The sequence below is a fragment of the Acromyrmex echinatior genome, chromosome 7 (genome assembly GCF_024713525.1).
Source record: "Acromyrmex echinatior isolate Ae372 chromosome 7, ASM2471352v2, whole genome shotgun sequence".
NCBI lineage: Eukaryota > Metazoa > Arthropoda > Insecta > Hymenoptera > Formicidae > Acromyrmex > Acromyrmex echinatior.
In genome coordinates, this window is record NC_141858.1 from 10,892,902 (window position 1) to 10,917,135 (window position 24,234).

Consider the following 24,234-nt stretch of genomic DNA (forward strand, 5'->3'; position numbering starts at 1 on the left):
TTACGATTTTCCCGCATCGTCCGGAAAGGAGCAACGGGATTTGAAAGTTTCTAAGAGTATTACGACAGAAAGATGTTACCGTACTGCATTTTGCAGAAAGTTACAGCTTCAATTTTTCCCACGAATTTCTATTGGACACGAAATGTTCCATTCTGACTTAAAGAAAAGATAGGAAAGATAAAATTAAAATGGTTTTTTTTTTTAATTTCTTAGTCACTAAAATTATTTTGTTCTTTAGTTTAAATACAGTCTCAATTCTTTAACAATTCTAGCATGCATCTCAATATCCCCAAAAATATCTCCGGAATTCTCAAGGAAATTTACTATGCCAATTTTTAATACACCGAATACTTTACCTATATACGGGATATTTGCTGATATTCCAGTTTCCTTTTACGCGAGACAATTCGGCAGGCTTTTAAAAAGATCGTTCCAGACAATCGCAATCACAAGATGGTGCTTGATGAAGAAAAGAAGGAAGAAGATAACGTACAGTATTTCATGCAGAAAGCGTTGTCCAGCCCAACATTCCTAAATATATAATTTCTGATAACAAAGCATTCTTACCTTTCTTAGCGTCGCTTCGTTGCTCGCTCGGGCAGCTCTTCAGACCACCGTTCTGATTGGCGTAGCTCTGCTCGACTTTTGTGTCATCTGAAAGAAACGGTTCGATGTTGCAATAGACAGCACACGTATCATCTTTCAAAAACGTTTCATTTATTAAAAACTCGCGATGGCAAAAAAATTACTAAAAATTCCTTAATATAAATAAATGTATGTTAGATGAAAGAATTTGAAAATTAATAAATTTCAGCAAAACAGTTTTACGATTTACATCGTTCAGTCTCAACTGATGAATTCCTTCACACGTCACATTTTTATGACAAATTTTACAGGCGCGAATCGGTTTGTGCCTTTCGCACCGGTACCGGTTAATGAACATCCGTGACTTTGCAGAGTGCACGCACCAAGATATGACGATGACAAACGTGAAGCGTCGCACGTTGCCGAGGCACGAACGAGTGCGTTAAATTTAGGCGAGAATTCTAACGACGACGACGACGACGCCCATGTTAACCAGCCGCGATTCAGCGGCAGAACCGCGACCTGTAGAATACGTGAATCGCGATTATGCACTGAGCCATACGAGTAGACCCAACGAAACCACCCACGAGACGCGCTTGTGTCCCCACCCGTGTGGAGTCACGTGTTTCGTGCACGTATCCACGTCGATCCAGGTGAATTTGTATCACTCACACACGTGGATGATTACACGATTGAACGAATGGGAACTTCAATACACCATCGTCGGTGTCGGAAGTCCACGGTCGTCTGTGTGTCGGTCGTACGGAGCGATTCGAAACTTTCAGGCTCTATCTTCCGAGAGATATGGAGAGCTTTCCAGCAAGGGACACAGATGACACAGTGTAACAGAATGAATTACATCCTTGTTTGACAATGTTTAACGAAGATGAAATGATCACTAGATCTATTTTCAAAGTTGCCATAAAAAAATAAGTATTCAAATTCCCTGACTTTTTCAGGTTTTTTTCCGGATAAAAGTGGAAAATTTTTCAATATAAAAATATGTAAATTTTAATACTTTGAAAATCAAAAATTGTAGGAAAGCTAGTCTATATTATTAAAAATAATACAAAAAAAAGATTAGCAGCATACTAAAATTTTGGGTGCAAATTCAAGCCAACAAAAGATAAATTAGTATTGGAAAATAATGCAGTTACAAAAAAGGGCGATCAAATAGAAATCCTTAGAATAAAATATAAATTATTTAATTATTTTATTATTTGTAATTATTTTATTAAAATTGTTCAAAGTGCGAGTTTTGAACGTATTTCATTATAAACGTCAGATATAATATTAAAAAATTATAACAATTATCTGGAATAGGAGCAGTTTAAGGAAATTGTGAGCAAATTTAAAAATTCCGAACTTGTTTACATTTTTTCCGGTTTTCTATGATCTATTTCAATTTCCCTGACTTTTTCCGGTTTTCCTGGTTTTTCAGATCTGTGGCAATCCTGAAAATTTTTATTGTTGCACTGAAGAAAAATACTAAATTTTAATAAATATTTGTTTGAATAGTTCTAAATAAATATTTATTTAACATAAAAATCAAACCATCATCTTTTTTATTAAATAAATATTTATTTACTGTAAATAAATGTTTATTTACAATTAGTACTATTCAAAGAAATATGTATTGAGATTTAGTAAATTTTTTTTTTCAGCATGCACTAGACTGTACCAAAATTACAAAAATTTCTCGCTTTTATCAAATATCAAACATATTATATCTATCTCATTATAACTTCCAAATATGTAGTTTCACAGGAATGCTTACAAAACTCTAGTACCGACCAATGTTGAAAGATTAATTAATTATTATTATTTTAAATATTAAAAACTATTATTCAGTACTTTCAGTACTTTAAATAAGTAATTAATTACTCTCTTCCAGTAATTAATTGACCAGTATTAAATGAACCAGATTGAATTTCCAGTAATTAATTAACCAATATTAAATTAATCAGATCAGACGGGAAACACAGACTTATACTGTATCTCTTGCTGGAAAGTACCAACTTGTCGACGTTCGGGGCTCCACTCGAAGCTCGACTCGCTCCGGTACTTAGATGCGTTAACGTGGAGCACCGTATAAGCACTTGACAATTTTCCAAAAAATTCTGCAGAGAGAAACGTGTCAACCTTCCTCTTTTTTTTCCTTTTTTTTTTGGAAAGCGCACGAACTCGGGATATTTATGGAACGGTGATGTTCAACGTGCACACACACACACACACAGACGCGAAACTATAGCACGCATTAACGCTCGTACGGGGGTACATGAGCACGCACGCACACGAGTCCTCCCCCCTCCTCCTCCCCTCTGAATTCATGAATAGCGCCGCTTCCGAGTTGGACTTCCTTCCGAGCGTACAATGCCGGCGGAGTGACTCTGTCGCGCGAGCGCACCCATCTATTCTCCGCACTTTTCATTGCGTCACGGCAATCGCGAACGGACACACGCGGGTACGCGGTAGTCGCACGAGATCCGGAAGTGACGAAACATTTTTTTTTTCCTTTCAAGCAAACGCCCCCCCGTATCTCGGTGTGTTAACGCGCGTAGCTAAAATAAGGATTCTGACCGGGTCAGAAAGTCTCGACGATAAAAGTCGTAAAAATCCACTATACGCAAATACCCACCCATGCACGCTCCAATCTTGCCGATGTTGTAACCTTGCAGTTACGCAACGAGTTGCCGCGCAATAAAATATATATATCACATTAATTGCACAATGGGATCGAAGAAGCTTACGCAGCAGGGATTTGGGCTGTAACGGACAAGACACGAACGCGATGGGAAGGGATGAAAGTCGGGTCTTAACTGCGCAGTGCTATCGCATAATCCTGCGACTTTTTGAAAAGGCAAACAAATGTTTTTCCCTCAGTTCATCTCATAGAAAGAGTGGTTCTGAAACATTAAAAAGTTTAGCTAGACTCAGAAATCTGAAAATAGAGATGGATATGACCGAAAAAAATTAGAAACTTATGAATAAAAAATGAGTAAAAAAAGTTCTTTGCTTAATCTCTGGAAGTTTTTACTCGCGATCACAAAAACTTTCGGAGATCAAGAAAAAGAACTGTTTTATTGAATTTTTATACAAAGTTCCTGATTTTTTTTTTATCATTCGGAACATTCTTATCTTTACCTGAAAATTTTGTTTGGATCATCAAAATAATTATGTAGGACGCTCAAATTTTGGTTACTAGAATATTAAAACTTTTTGCAAAAACGTTGAGAATCAACGCTTAGGCATTTTAATAATTATTATTATATTACAATAATTTATTAATAATAATTAAATATATAATTAATAAAAATTATTAACAATAATTATTAAAATAATTACTTTGATGATCCAACAAAATTATTATCAGATTTGTATCTAGCTAAATTTTTAAATATTTCAGCAAAACTTTTTTCCGTGTCAACCCTACAAAAATTGATACAAACAGTCATTCTTTTCAATCTACGTAAAATTACATAAAATCTTTGCAGAAATTTGGTTACCACAGAAAAGGCGATCTCTCGGAGGAAAATTACGGAGGCGAATTTCCCTGAGGGAAAATTAGAGGGAACGTTTCACGCGAGCAACTTCCAACCGGGACGACAGGCCCATTGGCCATGGGCACGTTAATACACGCGATGGGCGAAATGGGTGTGCCGTCATGCCCCGAAGGTGCCAAGCCCACGTTTCCGCGGTTCGCGTCTTCCATCTTCGTCCTCCACAACTGCCCTGCGCTGCGCCCTTTTCGTCCTTCTCGTCATTCGACCGTGAACTCCCTCACGACGAGGGATTTCCTTCGATCCGATCGCCACTGTCGTTCATCGCTTGCGCAATCGACCAGCATGACATATTTTATTGCCCGACGATTCTGTCCGTTGCATAATCGATCACCCGGAGTCACGCTCCGCGTAGATTCGAAGAATTATTCCAAGACGTGCCCTTGCATTGGGTTTCATACGGAAAGAACAGTTTTGCTGAACCTAAACTGAGTAAATACTTATTTACTTACAGCAATATAAATATTTATTCAATAATAAGAAATGATAATTAAACCAAATTAATGGTTCTTGTGCTAAATATAATCATTGTATTTAGTAAAGGTTTAATTGGTACTATTCAAACAACTGGCTTATTAAAATTTAGTATTTCTTTTCAGTATAAAAATTTGAAGACACAGATCTGAAAATAATTTTGATAAACTATCAAAATAATTATGTAGGACGCTCAAACAAGAATGTCAAAACTTTTTACAGCATTCTAATGTTCAACATGTTTGAATTTTATACATAATTTTGATGATTTAACAAAATTATTTTCAAACTACTATATATATATCTACCTAAATTTTTGAATACTTCAAAAAAATTATTCTTTTCGTCAAATCAAGCGCGATTTTTTTCATAAAGATTTTTTATCGTTACTTTCAACTATCCTAAAAAGCTACATAATTTTTATGTAATCATATGAATATTAAAACAATAATATTTATTTAATATAATAACATATACTTGTATATTCCTAGTTGGAAACAAAAAAGAGCACTTCCAAATTATATCAAACTCAATTTCCGATAGTGCGGTGAAATTTATTTACTACTATCGATTTTGACTGTCTAAAGCAAGCCTTGTACAGTATTTTTCATGTGAGCGAACAATTGCCCTAAATATCTAATGCGTAGCTTGTTCGCTTACGATAAAGGAACAATTTCCGTTCGTACAAGCCCGCTCACAAACGGGGATTGCTATTTCCGGTGGCACATTGTTCGATCGAGGCTATGACTGGAACTTCACGACATAAATCGAAAGCCGTTCCATCGGCCGTAATATCGGCGCATAAATGTCAGAGCAGAAAAGACTGTCGCAAAGAAATTGTTATGGTGATTTTGTCGATAGCCTTGGACAAATGTCGCTCGATATTATCGCCATCAGAAAGCTCATATAGAGAACAATAATATTTAAATATTAATAGCCATGTATTATCATTTAAAAAACATAAGGGAGAAGGCCACTGGTCTTTTTATGATTGAATTTCATAATAAAATTTGAAGCATGTTCATGAATGCGACACTTGAGTTTATTAACAGGCAGCGTCGATAGCACTTAGGACTCTCGTGCATCCTCTATTTAAAGAATCGGATGACCCTCGAAAAGCGAACGTAATGACGCATCGCTAATTGCACTATCTCGTTCGTCGTAGCAAGAACAGCCCATAAATGACGCTCAAATTTCAGTGGCAAGAAGAGCAGTGTCGCGAGTTGATGTTAACGCAAGTTGGATTGATGATTGAAGAGGAACTTTGGTTATTACCGGTTCATGAAATTCACAACTGATTAAGCTCAAATTACATGTTTATGCAAAATCTCGATCAAGATTTATAATATTCGATTATATTACTTAAATAATATTTACTTGTTCTTAAAATTTTACGAGAATGCTATAAATGTTTATGTATACTGAGAAAAAAACGTCGAAATATTCGCAAGCAAATATAGTACAAATGACATATTTTTTGATATTTATTGGTTATAGAAACATTAAACTGTAAAAACGAAATATATATTTTGTAAAATATATGCATCTCATTAACAGCAAAAAATAAAACGAATGGTTTATTTGCCAGAAATAAAATTTTATTTCGCTTTATTCAAATAAAAAATTCATTTCACTGGAATAAACATTATATCTCACAAATAAATTTTTGAGCATTTTTTTCTCAGTGTAGAAATGCGGGCTTTTTCCCATATGTTTCGACGTTGAATCGCTTTTTCCGATATGTTCCGACGTTTTCTAAATCTCTTCCCAAATTGAAGTTAATCGCTACCTACCGTTCCGCGTTTCGACATCGAACACGTCCGAGCTCTCGTTCGGTATCCGGTCGCGAGAGAAGTCCGAGATTTCTTCAGTCTTTACGAGATTATCGAATTCCATCCCCGCGGCCTCGCGACCTTCGCCCTCGGGTTTCAATCCTTTTTTCCATCGTTCGATGACAGATGTTCCCGAGCGCTCCACCTCATCCTTGAAGCGAACAGTTTTGTTCTCGCGCGCGGGGGACACCTGTTCGCCATGTCGACTCTTCAGAATCGGCGCCCTAACGAACAAGTCCATCATCGTGCGCTCGATCTTCAGGTGTTCCTCAACGATGCGGTCCAGGGTGTCTGCGTACGATCTGCGATCGAACAGATCATTTTCACGGATCGAGCTCTGAAACCCGTTGGGACCTTCTAGATGCTGATATTCATTAGTTTCGGGTCCCGCGGGAATCGCCACGGTGTTCATCCGTCTGAAATCAAGGCTGTTCAACTTGTTTTCAAAGTTCTGCCGGGTCTCCGTGTTACGGAAGCACGGCGGCGGGTCGATGAGGAACTTCAGCGCTTCCAGGTGCTCATAATATTCACGCTCGAGCTCCCCGGCTCTTCTTCCGGCGACGTTGACTTCCTCCCATCGTCCGGTGTCGTTGCCATTCGACGTTTCCACGCTTTTCGCGGGGATCTTCCTCTTCCTCTTCAGGTGGATTCCATTAACCGTCTTAGGGATTCCCACGCCCTTCGATTTGATCTCATCGTTGGCGAGTTTCCTTGGTTTCGTACGGATCTCATGCTTGCTCCTCGTCCTTGCGAATCCTCGTCGTTTCCACGAAGCGCTGAAGCTACGTATCGTGGTTAGAAATCGGGCGTTGGATCGCGAAGTCACCTTCTGCGGACCTTCGAAGCGACGATGATGAGGTTGATAACGTTGACGACGCGTGGGTGGTCGTTTCGTCATCACCAATGGATCCGTCGTTTCGCAATTGCGTTTTCGCGACGACTGTCGTTGATTCAGCGTCTTGAGACACCGAATACAATCGAAAAGCTTCATTTTTATGGAGGATCATTTATTTTTTAATTTGTCACCTCTATCATCACCTCAATCGAACTTCATTAATTATCATGATGCAACGCGTCCACGCTGAATTTACTTTCATCGCGTGATTTGTCATGACGAGTTCACCCAGCGCGCCCTTTCTTTCCTCATTACGCAATCGCATACGGATTCATTAAACAGCGATTCGCGACCATTGTACCGTCGGATAATACGCGCATTGTTGACGATCATCATCATTCACAGGCATCCCCGCTGTTGTACGCGTTTCCTGATTGAACACTCATCGGCATTGCCCTGTATATTTGCTTGAGCGTTCACTAAATTGTCGATCAAATTGATAAAAAAAATTACACGAAAAATTACATTATCATAAAGCGGAGGATCAGGGGATCGATCACGTAATTATCAACGGTCTTACACTTTACTTATCTTCTTGTATCTAAAATTTTCAAATCTCCCCCGCGTCGAAAGGAAATTACGTGATTACTCAAATCTGCAAATTTTTATCACAATTGTAATTATTATATATTTGTATGAGTTCGTAATTCTTTTTCCAATTTATACCATTTTATCTCATTCAATAGTCTTTTTAAATGTAACAACTTTATTCCGGAACTCTGCCAATAATCGTGGACTGTCACACTTTTTCTCTAACATTACAGAAATTTATCCATTACGAGCGATCTTTTTCCGATATGGACTCATATATGAGGATCAATTGCACTTTTTTTACGGGGGGATAAGATCTTAAAGAAATTTTATCAAAGCATGATTTGCGATTGCGATTGCATGTATTGTGAATTTTTGTAAGTGTTTATCCACTGAAAGAGGATGGTTTATCACATCAGTGTGAATCGAAATGTTTGGGATTTTGATTTTGTATCTGAATTGGTCAATACATTAATTGCAGTATTGTGTACTGATTCATTGCTCTGTATTATCTCTTATTTGAATTTTAATTCTCCAAATTTTCAAACATTTGGTTTAATTACGATGTTCACATTTCACTTTTCCATCAATAACTTCTCCCGGAAAATCAGGCGATCGATCCCCGATCCTCGATCACGAAAAGCCGAAAATCTTCGCGATTCCGGTGTTTCTTTTCGAAATAAGCGACTTTGAAACTTGATTGCTCAGCGCGGCACGCTCGACAAAGTGTTCCCTGATACTGAACGAGAAAGGTGGGTCCGCAGGCGGCGGCCCAGCGAAGGAAGAAGAGAAGAAGAAGAGGGTCGCCTCCTCGATGTAGGGTCTTCCCGGAGAGCCAAGGGTGCGCCCGCACGGAATTGCAGCGTGTCGTTGTGGTGGCAGGTGTACGCTCGTATACATGAGAATGTACATGCGAGCCGGGGACAGGTGTGTTGCGTGTGTGCGTGAACAACACGCACGCACATTCGACGCATGGCGTGGGTATGCCCCTGTCTGGATGCGCATTGTACCGCGACGACGAGCGGGCAATTTGGAGAAAAGAGCCGGGTAATAACAACCAGAGTGGGATGATCCGCGTACATTTATGGTCCGTACACGTCATACGCTGTGGACTTATTAGGCTCGTTATTATCCAGTCATCCGAGGATCCGAATAAGCTGCTAATTAATCGGCGATTAATTGAAGGAGACAAAAATCTCTAATAGTCTCCAGCTTTCGAAACCGATATCTCTCGATTATACGAAGATTTTTAATTATTTCAACCATAGTTTTTTCCGTTTTTCTAGCTACATGTATAAATATTTTTTTTAACCCTTTCAAACCTAATTTTATTGAAACCATGGTAAAAAATCTTTTTTAAATTCAATTCAAGATATTTTAATTGATAGTTTGTACTAAACAATTAAATTTTTCAAAATTTTGATTATTTTTCCCATATCTACATTATTATGTATATCTGATTTCATCTGATATCGATAGAATTAAATAATTTCAACGGATAATGTCTTCAAATTTGATATACATTAAAATAATCTGAAGCAGTTAGAAAGTGAAAAATTGATGAAATTAGAAAAATTCGTTGCTTGTCAGTTTGATTGAAAGAAAATTTTAATTGTTTTTCTCCTATAATAGCTAAATATCTATAAAGGGCAATGCATGAAAAGCTAGCATGATTAATTCGACCAACCAAAACGTCATCGACGCTAACTTCGGTTTCTGCGGTTGTCGCGCATAAAGGAACCGGCCGCCATTGTTCGCCGTTGAGATCATCGGAGATAATTAAACTACGCGCATTGTACGCTCAGTTAACTGGCAGGATTATTGTGCTCGATCAAACATCGGCGGTCATGCGTGGGTAATTTCTGGGTTCTCCGACGTAACACGATGCAGGAACGAGAACGATCGGAATCGTAAGTTCTGAATTTGTTAATTATTAACAAACGTGTCAACGCGCGTTAATTGTCTTGTGGTTCATCAATATTCTAGAGATTATTTACGCAATTACGATACTCGCGTGATTGCTTTATAAATTAATTATGTTACTGCAATTATTTCGATTATTAGCGCTGCAATTATAAGCGTGTATAAAAGTGTAGCGTTAAAAATTTATTGAAAAATAACGATTTGTTCGACGTTTGATACCACTTGAGATTAATCGGGAATCGATATCGAACGCGGCTTATTGCTCAAACAACGATTAAATTGGAAAATACTCGTAAATTCGACGCTATATTACATAACTTAATTAATCATGAGCTTATTCGACGCCATTCGTCAAAAGTTTCTGTCAGATATGGTTTGTAAATTGTTAATTATCGAAGTACGCTTGTATCGAATGTTCCCTCTTGTTAACGGCGTTTTACAAGTAAATACAATTTTCAATTATGCTAAGAGCAAATGTTCCATCACTAGCAGAACAATGTGAAAATTGATATTTGCATAAGGAAACAGAGAACTTACTGGCAACGTTCCTCTCCGACTCCGTCCGTGTGCGCGTTGTCGTTGTGGTCCTTGTGGTGATCTCTGTGGCACACAAATGACAGAATTACGATTACTTCCCTCTTATAAGTGAGTGAGAGATCGATCGATCGGTTTTCACAAAGAATACCTACTGTTCTGAATTTCGGTAGTGGTGTTCTCTTGCAGACTGCTCCTGTAGATCCTCCTTTTCGGCGAGCCGATATTTTCTCTGCGAAAAAAAAAACAGATGAATCAAAATAAAATTTCTGGTCGAATTATATTAACAATAACAGAATATAATAAAATTCTGTTTTTATTACACTAAAAAAACTTTTCTAAATCTATTGTTAAGTAATTATTTTCTTAAATGGTTGTTCCGAATAATCATATTTTAGTAATATATACTTGCTACAAGTTATATATGTTTACATTTAGTAAATATTTACTTGCAGTAAAGAAATGTTTATTTGAAAACTGTTCAACAAAAAAATTACTTAGATTTAAAAAATTCTGTTTCAGTGTACTACAAAGAAATCTAAATATCTCGATCACTTACTGGTTGAGACCAAGTTTTAGCTGCTCCCCAGAATTACGTAACAGAGCGTGCGCCTCGCTGTTAGTCAGATCTCGAGTGCTTCTTTCGTTAATATTACTGATCAGATCACCCTCTCTCACTCCTTGTTGAGCTGCCTTGCTTCCTGGATTCACCTGAAACAGATAATCGATCAAATCAGATTGCGATCAAAAAAATTTGGTGATGATATACGTAAGAGTTAGTTGACTTATGATCGTTTAACACAAATTAATGTAAGTACGAGTAAATACGATTTAATTATATCGTGATTCGCTGAGCGAATTATCAAACCAAAAAAATGATTGAGAACCACTGCAGGCCTTCAGTGCGCCTAAAGGCAGGCAACTTTTCAAACGTCGACACGCGACGTTGTCTGAAAACGGCCGCACAGGCGAAACGACGACAAATTACCATCACGATAGATCAAAACACGATGAAATATAAATATCACAGAATATTTAAGATAAATATTATAACATAAATATTATATATATATTTTTGTACCATTTATATTACAATATATTAAATGTTAATAAATATATATCTATATTTGTGCTATTTAAGATTATTAACTTTTTCATAAATCGCAAAAGCGTCCGTGTATTTATTAACTTTTAGAGATCTATAATTTTCGAAAATATAATCTTATAATTCATTATTTCATTATATTCTTTACTCCAAAATGTGACACTATTTCAGCGTCATTATAGATTTTCCAGTCTGCAAAGCTTAAAAAAATGGCAGATTATTTAGTTAACTTATAGTTTAGATTTAAAATTTGTACATTATCATCAGATTGATGCCTTTCTATCAATGTATTATAGTTTAATTTTAATCTCGGTTTAACTAATTCATTATCTTTTTCTAATTCCGACAACACGCATTTCCAAAATAAAAAATAAAAGATATCTTAAAAACGTCAAAAAAATATATTAAAAATATTTTTTTGAACATCTTACATCCCAAATTTGGATTTTTTATTGTCTGGGAAAAATTAGAAAAAGAAAAATAATAAACCGAGATTAAAGTTAATCTACATTAGTAGAACCGAGCGAAAGTCTCACAAATTAACTAAAGAGTGGAAAACCAAACCTACATAAAATAAAAAAAAATCGCATCAATAGTCGAGCTTTCAGCAATGTTGTTGATATTGCAATGACAAAATTGAACGAAGGATTCATAAGGAATTTCTTAAGATAAATCTAGAAAAATTAACTTTCTACCGGCGGTGTCTCTTCGCATCTCGAGTTGAGATTTAAGTTTCAAACGCTTAAGATTCTCACCATGCTGTCGCACTTCCGTTGGCCGGATGCGACTCGGAACTTCAACATCTCGAAGAACTTCTTCGTTCGATACTCTCGTGGTTGACAAAACGCTACCGCGGTACGTGAAAATAGCTAGACAGAAAGGCTCGTTCCGATCTTGCTCCTTTATCACCACAGAAACTTTTATCGTCAAACGTCGTGAGCTTTAAAACGTTCAACTTCTTTTATTCCATTCACGAAACAAACGGCGCGTATGCGGTTTACTTATTTTGTAATCTGCTTTTGCTTTTATATCTATTGGAAAATTTTCAAAGTTACATGTGGAAATTCCTCCTATCTATCGAATTGATCAAAGCATTCTGTGTTCTAAGTCGTTTCCTTTGATTCGTCCGATTTGACGAGTGATTTATCGCAATGAGTTTCACGTATAATTAAAATTAAATAAAAATGAGAATTGCGAAAAAATCGCAAGTCGATATTACGATAGCGAGAGCGTAATGGAGTTTGCTAAATGAGAACTACTAACGAACAAAAGTATTCGACAATATCTCTTAATCCGGAGATAAAGACTAGAAGGTGACTAGAAGAATAGACGAGGTGCACATCGCGCCGGAGGTGAAAGAGTACTGGCGCTCGTCCTCTGAACAGGATGCCCTGTTGGACTGCCGTCATACCGGCGCCAGACTTTTCGGCTACAGCAGAACAACAAGGGAAGTTTTCCGGTTGACCTTCCCCGTGATGCTGTTTGGATTTTGGGAGGAACGAAGGGACAAGAGAGGTAGTTGTAACAATGAGAGATATGGCGACCTGATTTTCAGAGCGAACTCAATTTTGTTTACGCAATTTTGGCTTCCAGCCAGACCGCATTGTTTTTCGCGTTACTTGATTAGAAATGTGCGTATCAATCGCGCTGTACGCGTTCGTTTCTTTTTATTTCTTTTTTTTTTTTTGGCGATGAAAAATGTACATCGTGCAAAAATGTACATCGTTGAAATCAGATTATCGAAACTAACGTTTGCTTAAGTAGTTTGCATTAATAGAATGGGATAAACAAGATAAATTTTTGTGTTTTGATAGTTAAATTAATGATTTTTGTATCCAATAGATATATATTTACATTTAGTAAATATTTACTTGGAACTGTTCAAACAAATATTTATTAACATTTAGTATTTTTCAATGTAGTAAATAATAAATTAAATTTGAGTCGAATTTAATACATTTTCTTGAGTTAAATTGATTAACTCCATTGTTTTAATTAAATTAATGACATATACGAGGAGTAGTGACAACCTATAAAAATAATCGAAAATTGTTCAAGTATAATTTGACGTTATGAATTTAATAACAGAAGGCAGAAAGCCAAATTATCGACTCGACAAGTAAGCAAGCAGCCACGAAAACACGCTCGATGTAAAACGAGCGGCCGAGCGTTGAACTACTAGACAGAATTTCACGTTTCACACTTTGCGCATAAGTCTTTCAAACTTTTAACTATGCGAGACGCACGACTTTCCAGCTGCATCGACAAAACTTGGGACACTCTGCTTCATTACCAACTAACGCGAGTTACTTCCATGACTAAAGAACTTTCTGAGATGTTTGCGACATCGTATGGTTCTAAATTCCGCATTAATAAATTCCGCGTAAATAAACTTTTAATAAACAATTATTTATTCACTTACAATTAATTGATGACTCTTTAAAGATATTTTCATCAATTTGAAGATATTGATTTCGATATAACTTATTACTTTTGATAAAACTTATTACTTTTAATAACTCAGTCTTCTACTTATTTAATCTACTTCAACTACTACATCACGATATTTTTGAGATACTCATTTTACGCTCAAGTACCACACAAGTTCCGTCCGATTTTAACGACCCTTTAAACGTCGTGCGGCGAGCCAAGGGAGGCCGCAAAAGCGATTGGAGAAAGCGACGGAGAAAATTGCTTTCGGGCAACACGGGATAATAGCATCCAGAGGCGAGAACGTGGTGATGGAAAGCGAAAGAAAAATCAGACAAGATGATGCAGGACCGGTCGAGGATCATCGTGACCAACTCCGCGGGGTATCGGCAGGATAATAAGCGATCACAGGACTGCCGAACCTGCCCGCGGGTGTTCGCACACTCTTTGCTAAAATGTTCGCATAATTCATTCCACGATCGCGCGAATAATACTGACGCGCCATTTGAGAATCTGTCGAGGGATTCGAGCAACTCGAAATGAAAAGAATAAGAGAGGAAGGTTTCATTATTGGAAGACTAAGAATAACTCTCAACTCTTCTGGCATTTAATTTTTTTGTAATCTAAAGATTATAATACACAAAAAACTTCAGCAATAAAATATGTAAATATCAACAGTTGGATTTACTACTAATTATGTTATGACATTATGGTTTTTACTGTAATTGGTTTAACCAATTAATTGATTGCTTAAGTTTTTTGTATGCTTTATAATCTTTAGATTGCAAACAAATTAAATGTCAGGAAGTTAAAAATTCTTTGTAGACTTCTAAAAATGTCATGGTCTTTAATTTTTACAACTCGAGGAAAGAAGGAATTACTTCTTCAAGTAATTGTCTCTCTATTGACTGTCCAAGTTCGAAATCGATTTTTCCACGTCTTAAAAATAATTTTTATTTATTCTTACATCGAATTCAAAAATCGGTCGGAAGTGTTTCGTATTTGATTATACGTTATATCGGCGCTTCCGAGACGATTTATATCTCTCGCGGAAGATACGCGCAGCAATCATGCGACGCGGCAGACCGAAAAATTGAATATTCCCGAGTGCGTTCGATGCCGATGCTCGAACGGTGAAACCGATCCCACATTTTTTCCGCGTATTTCCCAACCGTTACGTTGTCTTTGCGTAATTGTGAGAACAAATCGACCTAATGGTGACGAAAACCATGGAACTCCCATCTATCGACTCTATACAACTGTGACATCATTCTTTAAATACCTTTAGAGTCTAACATTAATGTTTCCGAACTGCAACAACAAAAAAACACAAATATCTCACGTAATAAATTGTTATATTTTATTTTTCAAAGTGGTCTGTCATCAATATAATTTACCTTGGATTCAAAGAACTTTTTTTAAAAACGTAGTTGGAATGTTATTCAGAACATTCGTTACGTTCCTCTGAATATCCTCGACGTCTTAAAACATTTTTTATATTTTTGAACTCTGGGAACAGCTTGAATTCAAAAAAGCCAGATTCAACTAATAAAATAGCTAATTTATCATATGGCCAAGAAAGAGATTGTTAATCTTAACAATTCCTTTCTTGGTCAAAAATGATGATTCTTTTGTACGTAGGAACGTTGTCATGCAATTTCCTTGACCAAGAAAGAGATTGTTAACATGGATTTCGAGAGGTAAAAATTTATTTTCGCACAATTAAAATATTTATATTAAAGTCTTTGAGAATCTTCAGCTAACTTTCTCATAAATAATGCGTTATTTACAAATTTAACTTTTCATCATAAAAACGATTTTTATAATTTAATTGTTTTTAAGCCATAATGTTGTGATCTACCTGAGTGGATCATAAATCCATGAGGACTTAAATGTAATTGTTTCTTTTTGTCAAAATTTAGAAAAGCAAACATTTTTCCCTGCCATCCCTTGTATATGTTGCCCATTTTACTTACCAAAACTAACTTTTTCAAATTTTATGCTGTTCCAAAGCTCAAAAAAAAAATCACGAAACATTTTCAAGACATAGAGGATATTCAGAAGAATAATAAGTGCTTTAAATAATATTCTAGCTACGGACTTTAAAAAATGTTTCGAAGCTTTATATCGAAGATATGTGAACTATATATTGATGTTATAAGGGACTATTTTGAAAGATAAAATATAATATTTTGTTATCTGTGAAATGTCTCGTTTCTTCATTATTGTTGTAGTTCGAGAACTTTATTATCAGGCCATGTATGTGTTTCTTTTCACTAATAATATGTTTTTATATTAATCAAACTGCATCGCAGTTCTCGTTTATCAGCATCTAAAGAAAGAAATTATAACAAATGAATGATTTTTTTCAGTCCCTTTCGTGACTATCTACCAAGCGAAGGCTATAGAGAACGACGACTTCGTGCCAACTTTAATTGACGGAGCCAATTCGTGTCATTATGTGATTATCGCAATAAGACAGCCCGTTACGCACAAAAGACATCGTCGAAACCGAGAAATAACCGTTCGTCGAGGATCGTTAGCGGTTTTCTCCATTCGAGGTACCGTAAAGTTTCCGCTATCGAATAGGACACGAAACTTTACTGGCGAAGCCAATCGCACGCATAACGATCGGTTACGAGGAACCGGCACAACAAAGCGTGGGTATGCATAATGCACTCGGTGACGAGTGCAAACTTCCGCCGCTTTCCGCAGAAAAACTTGCCAGATATAAATTACGGCATCTCGGAGAATCTCGACGGGATGGAAATGGGAAAATTGCAAAATGCCGAGTGCGGGCTGCCCGAGTTACGCATTTATCACAAAATAAAATTTTTCCTGCGCTACGATGGCATTTCCTAAGACTCGGCTTCACGTGTGACGTATGACTGTATAAATTCCACGAGGGAGAAGTTCCCAATCCTGCTCTGGAGTTTCCAAATTCGAATGCCAAATCGTCTCACTTGATATACGGACGAAGTAATTATGAAGTAAAATAGGATTGAATTAAGTTTAACGTAAAATATTTCATGGACAATTTAACGCGGAACTTTTTATTCCTGGAATTTAGACATGTCGACCGTATTTACACGGAAAAGGAGAGATAGAGACTCTACCCACGAATTGCGTATGCATAAGAAATGCGTAACAAGTCGAAGGGATTTCCAGGTAGTCGACACTTTCGAGCCACGTGAGCTGAATGCATTTCACTATGTCTCACTCTAAGAAAACGTACGTCGGATCTTTCAATATCTTGCTTTGAAATCTGTTTCCGCGAAGTGAAATGTGGCCGCTCGAGACAGACACTAAATTGTAATTTAGCTGTTGATCGCGGTCACACCGCCCCGGTGATAAATCTGGAAACACCCACCATGATACGCAGCATTCGTGCAAGATAACAGTAATTTATAAATGATATATTATACACACACACACACACACACACACACACACACACACACACATATACACAAGTTGCACATAAATTCGCAATTTATTGATTTCGGTCATAATTTCCAACTAAATTTTGGTCGCTCAGCACTTAATTATTTTAAAAGTACTTTTACAGTAGCGAGCAGCGAAACAGTTAGAATTTCATAATTAAATAGAAGTGTAATATATGAATTTCGCATTAATTCATAATCCAATCTTCGCACTCTCATGAATATCAAAGAAACGAAAATTTCTCCTCGTTTCACGGCTCGCTTTAGTTGTATTAATTAAGACGAGATAAATTGTTTTAACGAGAAGAAATCCGTCTGTATATTCGCGATTGTATTAATTACTGTAATTTTGGAGTAAAAAATGCATCTACAGAGTTACAGGAAAAACGTGTAAATAAAATTATGTGTTATATTAAATGATACTTTTAAATGATACTTGTGTCTCTGGAAACGGTTCACGGTACAAGTTTCTTGTTGTGTTGTTAGCTTCATAAGCAAGACGCGCATTAATTATAATTCAATCGAAGATGCATCACGTCGTAACGACGATAACGACGACAAACTTCGACTATTAGCCGAACGGGATTCGCGAGAAACGAGGAGGATGAAGGCAAATCGCAATGTGGCGTTCAAAGGAGATAGGAAGAAAGGATCGTCTCCTGAAATGCATTATGCATTCGGCTAGTTCCTCGCTTCAACCAAGGAAGGTTAAAGGCTTAATTAGAAGGCAGACTAGAGGAAAGCAATTAAACTCACTGCACCCGAGAGCAGGAAAAACAGATCGCGATATAAACGTCGGTGCCGTTGTTTGACTGGCGTTCGCTTGTCCGTTTGACGATTCTTAGCATCCTTTTATCTTTAAAATGTATAAAATAAATAATTACACGCGAAACGACGCGAATCGGTCAATTTTACTGATTTTTATCATAGATCTCAATTTTAGATCGTTTTGAGATTTCTACTTTTCTACTTCTATTTAACTTTCATGTTTTAAATTGTAACGCATAGCCGTTTAATATGCTGTCGACGCGCTCAGAGACAGTTGTTTCAAGCCTAGATTGAAGAAAAATAAAAAATATGTCAGAGAAAATTTGTTGAATGATCACTAGTATCATTAGTATAAGAAATAAACTTATATTTCTAGTATTGCAACTATATTTGAAATTTTAAACGCGTTTCTCTCAAAATCGTATTTTTCAAGTCGTTTGACCCGATTTCTTAGAAACTAAACTCATCAACTTCAACTATTGCGTATATAAAATACATACCTATTTTTATCGCATGAATTGGGATATTTTCAAGACATCTATAAATCAATTATTTCTTCATAGATATTAAATTCACAAATTTTGTTAAAAAATCAATATTTGCACGAACAGTTTTGCTGAAGTATCTAAAAATTTAATTAAAAACAGATCTAAAAATAATTTTATTGGACTATTAAAATAACTTTGTGAATGTTCAAACTGCGCTAAATGGCTAGAAAATTTGATTATTCTACCCAAATTTCGATTAAAGAATACCATTTTTTAATAAAAAAATAAGAAAAATAAGTTTTTATTAGTCATATATCAACAAAATAAATAGTTACATACAAAATATTTCTCTCAGAGTATAATAACTCAAAATCCTTTTAAATATTTTGGTTTGATTAAGTTAGAAAGCTACAATCATATCAACTACCGATACATGTTTTTTTTATATTTTGTTTTTAAATTTATATAACATAAAAATTAATGAACATTTACAGTCGTTCTAAAGTTTTACTAAAATGTACACTAGATGTGTAAAAGTAATTAGAATATGTGCAGTTATTTTTTTTTTAATGTCCAGGAATAATTTCCAGTAATAATTATATAAAATATAATGATAACACAAAACAGAGAGAACACACATTTTCGCGTTCTAGACTAAAATACTCTCTTAAGACAAATTAAATTGGAATAACATTTAATCCGTAATTTTCTCAAATACATCTGTAAGTTAATAATTATTTTTCGAGAAAAGAAACCCCATACAATTTATGTGTATTCAGATCAACCAATAATATTCGCTTCGCACGTAACATGTATGTTGCACTGGGCGTATATTTTTAATAGTATCGATCATCATGCACGATCCATTACAGTAACATTGGCATTCTGTATAAATATCCATATAAACTTTGTTTGAATAGTCACGTTTCGCGGTATTTATGCAATATCCAATATTCTATCCGCGAAATCCAATGCCTGGCCATCAATATCTATTGCATGAATATTCGCTAGTCGCTTAAAACGTTCAATAAAGTGTCTTATAAAAATGATCAAAAAAACATGAATCAAAATATACGTCAAAAATATTTGGCATGTCAGATCGTTTTTCGCGGAAAATACATCAACGTACATATAGTGAGTTAATGATTATTATTATTATATTATTAATGAAATAATAATTCTAAAAACGTAAAAGAATAAAAGGCAAATTATTGGTGAATGTAGCAAATTAAACTTACTTATCTAATTCAAAGAAATAAAAAAACCGTAAAAATTAAAAAGCCGATTAACTCTGTGTTTAACTTGGTTTTTTAATGACTTCGCGGAAACTCGCTGTTAATTCGATAAAATAAATCCCAATCCTCTCTCCTTAAAAAAAAAAACTGTTATTCTGTTTGCATAATTATTTAGATTTATAAAAATAGAAAAAAAATGGAACTGTCCGATGGAATATCTTACCCACGCGCCATTTTCTATCCCATTGTGAGAATACTATCATCTGATGCACCTGTTCCTGTACTACAAAAGCTTCTTATTTACTTATTCACGAATTATGAAGTATTAACGAATTCATCAACGAAAATTCCATGTCCTACGTTCGTCAAACCGGCGTAAAAATCGACTAACTCCTCTGAGTTTGTGAGATGACGACGAAGGTGATGAGGAACTGCGTCGACGCCCCCTCGAATTATCAGCGTCAAACAAACCAGACGCTCGTGTTCTCGGCAGCTTGACAACGGATATTAACCCGCTGTGCATTCCATCGTCGGTGTCGTCTGGAGATCGTAATTGACGAGCTGAGAGTGAAGACGACGAAGCGTCTACTGATATCATTTGATAAATTTAAGCGGCGGATATATTCCCATGCGATAAGCAGGATTCGTCAATGATGACTGATACTCCAATCTTTTCGTTAAACAATGTCCTCTTTATTTATGGAACCCTTCAATTCAGTCTGTTTAAACTCGCTTCAAGTGCTTGGCGCGTACTCAAGAAATCAACGACGCTATGTGACTGGCATTGCACGACCCTCGATTATTTATACCGTTTAAAAGAGAGAAAAAGAGAGAGAGAGAGAGAGAGAGAGAAAATTATCAATGTGATTCCTTGCAAACAAGGTGAAGGTAAATATTATGTGAGATAGAAATTTTCTATTTCATTAATTTCTGCATATTCCACGCATGCTAGATAAACAAATAGCGAGGAAAGTGACACTCTCACAATAATTTATTACGATAATATGATCTTAATTATTCATAAATAACGTGAATTAGAAATTTCTTCTCTTCTTCGCGTGCAATAAATTAAAAGCCAAATTCCTGTTGCTGTCCAAAACAGGACAGAATATAAGATCGGATTAGTTGCGATGAAATATTCGTATCGGTAACCGTGACCATGTATTCGACTACTAATAGCCATGGATTACGTTGTAGGCTAAGCTAAGTCTCTAATTAATTTCTACACCCAATTTTCCGATCCGCAGCCGTGATTTATCATTGCGTTAGGTATTGCGGTTCACGTCGCGTTAAATCACTTGCACCCTCGAGAGCCCGAAGATACCACTTTAATCACGATGTTTTTAACACGACGATGAATAATGGCATAAACCTACTTTTGATGGTAGAACTTCGCACAATTCTCAACGCTCGGGACATATTCACGTGTCGGAAATTGTTAGTATGAAAGCGAAAACGCGTCGGTGAGGTAGCTCGTTTAAAAATACAGCACCGTCAAGCCGGTGTGCAGCGATGGAGGCTCTTTCGCTCGCGGATGTAATTTCAATAAAAGCACATTTTGCGGTCATCAAGTTCTTTGATGTTCGCTTCTCGATACCATCACTCGGTGACCTTCGATCGATGAGCTTGCACGAAGCTTTCCGAATTCAAAATAGCACACCGGCCGACGCGTCTCAAGTTTCTCTTGTGCATCCCCGAATATTCTACATGTGCCGTTTACTTGCGATAATAAAGTAAAACAAAGTTCGAAATAAGAGTATATAAACCGAGATAAAATCAGGAAAAATTTACTTTTCGTTACCATCGTCTGTCTTCAATCGTATTTTCTATTTCGCGTGTTAATAAAAGATCTTTAATTTACATAAAAAGATCGATCGATTTCAATGCTGGGTCAAGCTGATCCTATCGATGTCACCTGCAAGGCCCGATAATAATCCCACACAATAGTGACCCGCACTCGGCTTGCGATCGATCGCGCTACCGTTTTTAGCCGACGTAAATTCACTGCGCTCTACAAAGCGAGAATAATCCGTCCTTTTGGCGATGTTAAAAAATTTCCTTCAGCATAAAATGAACAGCTCGAGTGAATAAAAATGAGTAGGAGAGAAGATGAAAAACGGGATGTGAAAATATAGTTGAAACAACAAGAGATGCAAAATTATTTCGAGATTCTCGATATTGCGGCAAACGTGTTTTCCGATAAAACTGCATTATATGGAAAAAATTGTGTTTCTTTAGTAGCAATGTGATTTACAAATTTTCCAAATTCAAAGACATATTATAGAAATATGTTTTCAAGTAAAAAACAAGGCAACTCCGGTAAATTATAAATATCTACAGATAGTAAATACTAGCTTGTTCTTTCTTTCTAACTGCACTTCTTATTCGTTTTATTCTTTTTCCCCTATTTTCTTAATATATACTTCTTTCATTTTAAGTATAAGACGTGGAAAAGTATGAATCGAGTTGATGGATGGAAAGGAGAAAATGAAAGAAGTAGAGAGATTTTGTTTTATACTTAAAAGCTTTCATCCGCTTTATTTGTCGATGACGTGTATTTAAAAGTAGAACACGTTATCAGCGAAGAAGCTAAATTCCAATATGAAATTACACATGTTCAATAACGACGAAGTCAATCTCAAATGGTTTTAAGGGATAACGTTTCCACTGGAAATCCAATATTTTTAATTTATATTAATATTTTTAATTATTTCAACATTGTGAATCTTCGTAGATATTTCAATTTTTTTTTACAAGGCAAATTTTTGACAATTCATTTATGAATAAAGAACTAACATTTTGACATTTCAATTAAGGACGACCGATTTTAAGTTGATTGAAAACTCATTATTAATATTACGTTCCCGATTTTCGAGACATATCTATCTATATTTACCATTGCCAGCTATACATCTTTTAACATGTTCAATTTTATTTCTCGTGGTACCTGTCGTTATCTGTCTTGCTCTCTAAAAGATTGTCAAAAAAAGATATCAAATCCGATCTTCGTAACGAATGAGCACTTGCTCGCTTGTCATTTAGCGCTCACCGTGTATTTTCTCCCGTATTTTCCTCTGGACTCGTTTTACGATTGATTTTCCGATGAGCTTTTCCCCCTGTCGGTGGGTCACCAACAGTCTGATCTCTTGTCGCAGCGTCGCGACGCCCGTCACTGTCCCACACACAATCGCATACTTTTTACCTATAAATGAAAACTGTTTGCGACAAGACGCGATCGCGAGCCGGTTTTTTCGTCGGAAAAAAAAGAAACTGTCCCGACTAGCCGCGTGTGTATTTTGTGGCTGATGGCACCGAATCCGGCCGGTTCACTGAGCGAAGCAGACCGGCCGATGCCTAGGACAATATTAGAATCGGGATGTCTCGACAGGGTTCGGTGTGCTCTCTGCGTCGCACTTTCGCCGGATTGCATCTCGTCCGTCTCTTTCTCGCACCTCTCATCTTGATCTTGGTCCATCCCACGCTCCCCTGACTCCCCGAGGCTCCTCATTCTCCCCCCGATGTCGAGCCTGGCTCGACGTAATCCCACGTCATCACGCACGGACGTTACACACGCGTGCAATTCGACATGCATCCCCGTCGTAATAATTACATTACTGTCAGTTTTAATGTTATTACGATAAAATTATTATTGTGAAAAAAAAATTTACTAAATCTTAATAATATTTCTTTGAATAGTACTGAGTAAATATTTATTTGCAGTAAATAAATATTTACAATAAAAAAATAATACATTTAAAAAAAAAAGGAAATTTTCGTGTACATGTAACGGAAGCAAATTTCACACAGGCACATTAAAAACATTTAATGTTGCCAAATAAAAATGAAGTTAATTTAAATTTAATGTTCACGTGTATTCAATTTCAGGACAAATATACGTAAAATTTTATGAAAAGTGCACTAAATTTCATCTGCGTGTACAAAATATACTTTTCAGTTACAGATACATTAAATTTAATGTAATGTCATTAAATTAAATTTACCTTGTTTAACTTAAAAATACATTCAATTTCATGACATTTTCAACGATCTAGTTAAATCAAATTAATGATTTTTGTATCAAATAAATTTTGTTCCCTTACATTTAGTAAATATTTATTTAAAAAAATATTTATTCGAAAAATATTTATTAAATTTTTTTCAATATGAGAGGATAAAATCGATCCGAGGCAACAATCGAATTTCTTAAAGTCAAGAAATTCGCTTTTAAGTACAAGACCGAGCCATTTCTCAAGCATTTCGTTGCATCAACCATTGACTTTAGAGCTACTGGACAATTACATGAAACAAGACGTCTTTTCTTACATGATATACAATATAATCGCGGTCCCTTACATGAAGCCTTCTTACGTTTCCATTACACGTCGCATGTGCGTGTGGAAGGCGAGCACACCGGCTCGCGTTCCACTTCAA

The 24,234-nt window shown here is 36.1% G+C and overlaps 1 protein-coding gene and 1 long non-coding RNA gene across 8 annotated transcripts in view; one reads left to right on the plus strand and one right to left on the minus strand.

The window, feature by feature from the left end:
- The window catches only part of LOC105154568 (uncharacterized), a 71,207-nt gene extending 51,257 nt beyond the window's left edge, over positions 1 to 19,950 (plus strand). The window contains exon 5 of the long non-coding RNA XR_015545683.1: positions 16,242 to 19,950. This is a non-coding gene — a long non-coding RNA (uncharacterized LOC105154568). The remainder of the gene's footprint in view (positions 1 to 16,241) is intronic.
- Positions 1 to 24,234, minus strand: part of LOC105154570 (Cbl-associated protein) — a 98,266-nt gene that overhangs the window by 49,914 nt on the left and 24,118 nt on the right. For all 7 annotated transcript variants that reach the window (XM_087407822.1, XM_087407823.1, XM_087407825.1 and 4 more), the window contains exons 2-5: positions 10,894 to 11,045; positions 10,490 to 10,566; positions 10,338 to 10,400; positions 568 to 654 (exon numbers count right to left, since the gene is read on the minus strand). In XM_087407822.1, coding sequence (XP_087263948.1) covers positions 568 to 654; positions 10,338 to 10,400; positions 10,490 to 10,566; positions 10,894 to 11,045 — 379 coding nt within the window. The remainder of the gene's footprint in view (positions 1 to 567; positions 655 to 10,337; positions 10,401 to 10,489; positions 10,567 to 10,893; positions 11,046 to 24,234) is intronic.